Here is a 7,994-nt window from a genome sequence, read left to right on the forward strand (position 1 = left end):
TTAAGTGTCTAATCAGCATGGAAGGGGAGAATCTAGCTTCTTTGAAACTCCCCAACTTACTACCTAGTACCTTCCTAGCCTTCATAAAAGTTATTTTAACTGATTCATACCCCTAGGTTATTAACAAAGAGGATTTCAAAGAATAGGTCAAGATTTCATTTCATACCATGTTCCTGATAATAGCATTTAAGTACGTTTATTCTGCATACTCAGAAAATAATTCATAAGCATGTAAGTGCTGTCTGAAAACAACTGAAATGGAAAACAATTTTAGAAAGGATTCTATTAAATCAAATCTTCTCCACAAACATGAAAACAATACAATTATATGGTTCAGTCTGGTCCCTGTGGGAGGAAGTTATCCTTCATGAAATATTTCACAAAGACAACGGCCGTACAGAATTATTACATACAAAGAATACCTAGATCACTTTTTAACCACAGAAAGCTTTGCTTAGTAACACTTCAACTAAAAGGCAAAATTTTTCAGCCTAAGGCTGAGAGAACTTTATTTCCAAAGCACAACAAACAGCTTTGCTCTACAAAATTTACTTCAGGCAGGTATTAACATCAAACTAATTCGGGGAAGAAACACTGCATTAACCTAATAAATAAAGGAATGGTCTATACATTAAGCACACAGTAAAACTGGAACAATCTCTCTCTCCTTTTTTAAACTAGCAGATATGAAACTATAGGGAGGCACGAAAAGAACTATGAAGTTGCAACCTGTTACTTCTGTTTATCTGAATGCATTATTATAGTGTTCAGATGTCCTGTGGAGGACATTTAAAATAATAATTTTCTTTCAACTGAAGCACACACCAAAAAATGCAACAATAGATTTACCCATTTTCATACAGAAAATAAATCAAATTTGGATCTGTACTTGGATACATTTTTCACACTCAGGAATTTAATACTCATTATGAAAGGCCTTCTCTAATATTAATTTTTATCAACAGAGAGGATTATCTTCACATCTTACTTGCAAGTCAAGATAAGTCAGAGGTAGCTTGGGAATGCTTTAGAATTTAGTGTTTTACTTGAAATGAATGAATCCCTCTTTCAAAGGGTTTCATAGTAAGTACAAAAAGCAAACAGTATATACAGCTGCCACTGCCTGCACCAACCAAATGACTTCAAGAAGCTCAAAGTAAGATTACAACAGGGAAAAGCACAGTGCACTCACTACTTGGCATTTGCTTCAGTGCACCAGTTCAGGCTGGTTTTCTACAAAAGGAAGCACCCCACTAACATAGTATGCTATTCCCAGTGACAGAAGAGCAATGACAATGATCAGGAGCAGCACCCTCCAGAAGCCCAGGTCTTCCACAAACTCTTGCCATGTCGTACGGAAACTGGAAAGAACTCCTTCACCTTGCTGTAGGTTTGGATTAAGGAGGGAATGGCTTTCCATCGCACTATGGAGGATTAAAGTTAAAAATACATCAGAGCAAAAGAATACACCTTCAAGTATGACACTAATCCTAGTAAGGGCAACCCAAACACTCTAAATTAAAAACTAAAACCAACCTGCGAATCTATAGCATTGTCTCTGCTATATTAAAACAAAGCAGATCAGGAAAAAGACTCCTAACTCTAAAATTTAGTTAGTTGCAAGTCTTTTTTTAATAACATGTGTAAGTGGAATCATATTTATATCAGTACAACTGCATCCAGTTTGCAGGCCTGCCACACAGAAGCCTTCAAAAGTCAGTCCCCATAATTCCTACTAAATATGGCTTAGTAAAATTTAATGAAGCATAAGCTAAAACCTCAAGGGGCACAGCTCTTGTTAATAAAACAACAAAATAAGATTTAAAAATAAACTCATGAATAACATGGAAACTTTAAACAATATCATTTAGATTCTGAACTCTGGAGTCATCTTTACTACTCTTCTATGAGTCGTTGTTACAGAGGCCTCTTCTCTAGCACAAAAATATGACAGTAAACAGTAGGTTTGGATAACACCAACTTCAGAAACTTTCTGACCTACAAGACCAGTTGGCATTGCTGTATTTTCTGCCCTATGGCATTCAGCAGCTGCTTTGATGTTTTAATATTCCACTACTAATCCATTAGGCCTCCTTAAATTGTCAGACTTAAATTAGGGACTGAAACTCTCACTTCTAAATGAGAAACAAATATAAAATTAGAATGATGGCATCATCCTGACAACGAATCACCTTTGGCAAAAAGGCAAGTTGATTCGAATACTGCATGGATTCTTGTAACACTCTCCCAGTTTTGCTGCTTTCACAATTGGTTTACAATGGGAAAGTTTCTCTGTTGTTCTGCAAAAAATCCTCACAAAGAATAGGAAAACTTTCTGGCAACTTGATTTCACTTATGTAAAATTTTAGCCATCTGCACAGTCCTGCGACTTCTCACTTGAATGAAATTACATACACAGGTGTTTAAAGGATTAAGCTCCCACAAGCATGGAAAGGAAATGGTGGAACCAACTACATGCACAATTATGCCAATAGCAGAGGGTAAGAGGAGAAAGAACAGATTTTTTCCTCCCTTATAGTTACTTTCAGTTACTATATTCCTAAATATCTCTTATAGCAATAATAATAAACCAAAGCATTTCAGGGAAAAGTAATATCCAAGTCAAAAGTCAAAACCAATTGCAGAAATTCTATTGTTCTTGGTGACAGTAATAAATTGACAAATCATTGTTTTCAGAAAAAGGTCTTATTTATGAACCTTCTAAGACTACACAGCAGAAAAATTTCACACTATTCATATGGTATTTCTTCTTAGGAAGTACATCCATTGAAGAATAATTAGCCTAAACTCCCATAGCTTGCTGAAGTACTGCAGCATCTCATGAGGAAGATTTCAGAAATTGCCTATTAAACAGCTTGGGTTTTTTTTGTTTTTTAAATATTTGCCTTGCTATAAATCTATTTTTGCTTGTCCCCAGCTGTGGGATTTAGTAATCTTCCTTGCTTGTGATTTCCCAAGCAAAACAAAGGGTTTAATAAAATACAGCCACTGGTGTAGAACTACTCACTAAGTTCTAACTAGTTAATACATAACCACAGAGAGGTTAAGTAAAGGTCCAATGCAATTTAAGTAAGAAGACCACATGCTTCTTCATTAAGTAGAAAAGGGTACGTAGAAAACAATTTTGCTATTTTATATTACAACCCATTTAAAATAAACGTTTTTCACGATATATTTTCTCATTATGAATTCCAGTTGCTTAAGCACTGGCAATGCAGCAATACATTCTGCAAAAGAGCTTGTGCCACGTGGCCCAGACAGATGTTCTCTTCTGTTTCCAACACAAGGTGGAAGTTGACATTTGGCTGCACTGGTGGGCACAGTCAGAGGTCAGGCTGGGCTGGGCAGACGGACAGATGGACAGATGACCTGTGCTGAGGGCCGGGCAGAGCGAGCGCAGCCGCTGCCAAGGGCAAGAGGAAGGAACTCCAGAACCCGGCTCTGCACCCTGCTGCCTGGGCAGCAGCAACTCTATACAATAAGGAGCAGAAAACTTAAGTCTGAGGCAGTTTTTAGAAAGAGCAACCACCATTTCTCCATAGGTTCATGCATAATGTAAGAGAGTCGGGGCAGGGAAGGGGACAGAAGACATTCATCTAAGTGTCTCTAAAATGTGAAAACAATACTAAGAGGGAGGAGTGAAACTGTGGAGGTCTGAAAGCCCAATTGTTACAAAGACATTATTTATTTAAGAGTAAACAGCATACAAGCTCACTTGCTTTTGCTGCTGTCGGCATCTGTTACTTGTTATTTTTAAAATAATGTATTTCAGACATTTTAAACACCTTCACAAACAAGCTGGGTAGTGCACTGTTTATCTCTCTGTGCCTTTCCCCAAGGAGAGTTGCTGACTTCCTTGCCAAAGCAAACAATATAACATTTATGAAGGTCAAATAACAGAAAGGAAGCTATGCTCATTAAAGGGAAACTATCAAATAAAAAACTGGAATTTAAATGGGGCTGAGCCGTTGATCCATATGTTTAAACAAAAACAACATAAATGCATTTCTGTGTGACAAGCAATGTTCAATAAATTTAATCTAAGTAGAAATACGGACAAATTCTACTAATTTATACCCATATGATTTTGAGAATAACATTAAATTTTCTATTTCAGGGCTTAAAACGGTCTCTCTGATGAGTGGAGTCACCTGATGTATAAGAATGAACTTCCAGTCTGGTCACTGGGAGTATTTTGCATGATTTCTGTAATTTTGTTGGTTTCCACCTTTTCTGTTTACTCAACTTAGATAACAACTCTATCCATACAGTTTAGTTCTCATTTAAAGTGAAGGCAGTGTACATTTTGACATAAAGTGAACAACAATCACAAGGCAAAAACCTTCTGTCTCTTATGATGTGATGTTCCAGCAGTCACAGGTCACAGACAACGTAAAAAATAACAAATTTTAATACATTCAGTGTAAGAGCAACTATTCCAAACAGTGTAGATATCCTATTTCAAATATAAATTGAAAAAAAAAAAAGAGTACTGGAAAAATCTCTTGCATTATTAATCTCAGTCTCATGTTCTGCCTTGTCTACTGGCAATTCAATGGTTCCTGCAAGAGAATTAGCGTCCTTTGAAACTTGCCAAGATTCTTGCTTCACCTAAATCCTACAAGAAGGCTTTCTTGGAAGCTCATTGCAAACAACCACTCAATTCTAAATCAAAATGTATTTGTATTTTATCTGTACCCTTTGGCTCTCGTACTATCATCAACCTTTGTCTCAGTTTTTTCATGTTATTCAAAACCAGTATTTCTTGTCAGCAACCATACACCCCTCAGTCTTCACCAAGCTAACATGAGTTCTAGTTGCCTCCTGTCACCAGGAGACTTTTTGTTCCCTGGAGCTCTGAAGCAATACTTTTCCATATTTCTTAAAGGATAAATTCAGCTTTTTTCGAACAGAGCTAAACAGCATTAAAAAACCTACTACACAGCAGAAGTTACCAGTGCTTCTTAGAATGCCACTGACAGCTTTCTTCACATAGAGGGAATACCTGATTTTGCACATTCTAGGACTTCACTGCCTTTTGTAGGGTAGCATCATGGAGGAGGGTAGCAAATGGAGTTGCATTTTGTGCTACTGAATCACAATTAATTTCTAATAATTTCCTCTCCCTTGTCATCCCAGATTTTTGTCTACACCATCCCAATCTTCCTCTGGGTTTCCTATACCTCACTTCTAGTATTACTAACATGCTACTACAGCAGATCTATGAAATTTATGAAAATTATAAGTAAAGTCTCAGAACCAAACCTTCACAAATTCATTAGCAACTTTCCTCTAATCTAGTATGTTCCCTGAAATTGTCAGCAATTTTTCTGAAGTCATAATTTCTCTTTTCTCCTTAGCTACCATGAAATTCTCCTTTTATTCTACCTTTTTCAGGACTGCTGCCAATAGAAATTTCATATATGGCACAATATCAAAACCTTTATTTAAGTTCAGATAGATGAAAAGTCTGCTATCCCTTCTTTGCACAGACAATCCATCTTACTGAAAGGATATTAGGATATCCTGTGACACTGGCATTTTGCATTTCAGCCCATTTTCCCCTTGACTTTGTGATAAGTGGTAGAATATTTATTTTTGAGAATCTTTAATGGAAAACTAGTAACTATTTTTTTAAATTTCCACCATAAAGTTAAATCTCAATAGAAAAAATTCTTTTATTCTTACATTTGATCTGTTTACAGAGATTTTTTCAAGATATAAATTTGATTTTGATTTGAGCTGATAATACTAGGCCAAATGTGATATTGTCTGTTTTGAGGAACAGGCAAGTCAATCACAAAAATCTAAAAGCCATAAACATTATTTCTGCTGTTAATTATTTTTGTTTTGTAAATACCTTTCACTTTCAGCAGTTTGCATCGTTTCCAGCTTTGAGTGAGTTCCTCTGTTAAATCCTTTCACCTCCTGCTCCTCTAAAGATTCCAGAAGTCTAATCACATCTTTATTCACACCCCTTCGTTTTGCAAGAACAAGTGGTGTTGCACCTTGGTGGTTGCTAAAATAAGCCCACAAAGGACACAAGAAGAAAAGAAACACTGAATTTAGAAATTTTGTAACACAACTCAGCATAACACATTGCAATTCAGTAAGTCCTCAGAACTATTTTCTGTCACAGACAGTAAGAAATCTACGCCATTTACAGTATAACTAACAATGTAAGAAAATCAATGTATTTAGGTTTGAAGTTGCACAATTCTTTTTCCTCTAAACAAAATAAAAATTTCTAGTACTCTAATAGATTTGCAATCTCTGGGTGTTATAAGAAATAATAAACACTAGATTTATGGCAATGTTCGAGATTAAGCTTTATTTCAAGAAGGAATTGTGCAACCTGGCTCCTTGCAGAATATCAGGCAAAAATGAAATAAAGTACAAATGGTCCTTCTGCTACTACTAAAACAGGACCAGAGCTGCCTTCAGACTAGGAATTTTCCCCAGAGTTGTTTGAAATGAGAAAAAACCCAACAACCCACAACTCATAAACAATCTGGACTGCCAATAACTAGTTTTGCCGAGTTAAAAACATCAATGAGCAACAAGTGAAAAAGGGCCAGATTTAAAAACTCAAAAGGTTTTGAAGTTACTACTGTTTTTTGCACACATCATGAATATGCAGAAAGTTCCACAAACAAAATAATTAAGTTTCTGCAATGAAACAGCTGGTTATTTTGCAGCTTGAGAGTTTGCATCTGAGCACTGGCATCTGACAGCTGCTGGAAGCCAGAAGGAAAGAATACACAATATTTAGAAGAAGGACTGAGTCACAGACTTTGAGGGAGGGGGAAAACACTGAAAGGAAGCATTGTTACCAAAGGAGTAAGGGAATGAACTGACACACACATACACTGCATTTCCTTTGTCTTATCCAATTAAAACAATAGAACTGTGGTGGAGAAAATTCTTTTCAAGTAGTCCATGTGACTTTTTTCTTTGGTGCAAACCACCCACACCTGGCTGTCTGGCCAAACCAGGGCAGTAATGTCATCAGTGAGGCAGAATTAGATACAGCAGCCCACATCAGCAGCTGCTATTTTTATTTGCATTACTTGTTGCACAGACTAGCAGAAGTAACTTCTTATTGTTTTCCTGCCTTCTTATTTTGTGTTTTTATTAAGTAATATATTTTAAAAGTCGAATTGCACCAAATACAGCATTTCAGCAATGAAAGATTTATATGCAAGGCTCTGGCAGCAGCAGACTAATATTGTACTATATTAAAAAAAAAGAAATAAATTAACTTACCAAATATCAATTTTAAGTCCATTAGAAACCAGGAACTGGATGGTATCCACATGGCCACACAGGTGAAGGGCTGTGTTACCTTGGTAATCAGTGGCTAGTAAGTCAGCACCAAATTTATGCAAGAGTTGACAGATGTCTACATTTCCCCTGGCTGCAGCAAGGTGAAGGCCAGTCCGGCCTCGGCTGTCACGAATATTTGGGTCAAACCCACTCTCTAGCAGTCGCTTGGAGTAGTTAAAGTCTCCATCAATGCAAGCCTGCAGCAGCGGCACATTTGTCTGGGAAGAGTCGTTGACAAAAACGTAGGACATTGTCCTGATTGTCTCTGGAGTAGATGACAAATCTGCAAGTAAAAGTGGAAAGAAACGATGGTGGAACCAGGCAAATAAAGACAATGCAAATATTCAGTAGACTGCTCAGATTTCCAAAGAAGGAGGCAAACTAGCTTATAAATGAACTTTTCAATCTTCCTGTCGTACATATTAACTTTGTGTGCTGCGTTCCCTTCTGGTAATATGGAAAGAGCTCCTTTTAGTCTTACTTCCACCTCTGGAAACAGCAGCAGAACTTTGTTATTAGAGAAAACACACAAATGCAAGACAGATGATGAATTTTCACCGAGGAAGAGACCGCATATAGTAGTACTGATATTAAAGAGCAAAACAGGGTAGATGAGAACTGAAAGGGAGAAGGATCACCTTTCATAA

The 7,994-nt window shown here is 36.8% G+C and overlaps 1 protein-coding gene across 1 annotated transcript; it reads right to left on the reverse strand.

The window, feature by feature from the left end:
* Positions 1-826: 826 nt before the first annotated feature.
* On the reverse strand, positions 827-7,628 carry ANKRD46 (ankyrin repeat domain 46). The gene is made up of 3 exons (XM_010006453.1): positions 7,288-7,628; positions 5,882-6,040; positions 827-1,424 (listed from the first exon to the last, which is right to left on the reverse strand). Exons 1-3 carry the CDS (start codon positions 7,596-7,598, stop codon positions 1,208-1,210), a joined length of 687 nt encoding a protein of 228 aa, XP_010004755.1. The 5' UTR covers positions 7,599-7,628; the 3' UTR covers positions 827-1,207.
* Positions 7,629-7,994: the final 366 nt, after the last annotated feature.

The sequence above is a fragment of the Chaetura pelagica genome, unplaced genomic scaffold (genome assembly GCF_000747805.2).
Source record: "Chaetura pelagica isolate M959 unplaced genomic scaffold, ChaPel_1.0 scaffold76, whole genome shotgun sequence".
Taxonomy (NCBI): Eukaryota; Metazoa; Chordata; class Aves; order Apodiformes; family Apodidae; genus Chaetura; species Chaetura pelagica.

Excerpts from the sequence above, each read along its gene's own strand:
- ANKRD46 (XM_010006453.1), bottom strand. The coding sequence starts at position 7,598 with ATGTCCTACGTTTTTGTCAACGACTCTTCCCAGACAAATGTGCCGCTG. Across the intron at positions 6,041-7,287 it reads GGACTTAAAATTGATATTTG|CAACCACCAAGGTGCAACAC; the intron begins GTAAGTTAATTT and ends GGCTTATTTTAG. Across the intron at positions 1,425-5,881 it reads CAAACTGCTGAAAGTGAAAG|TGCGATGGAAAGCCATTCCC; the intron begins GTATTTACAAAA and ends AATCCTCCATAG.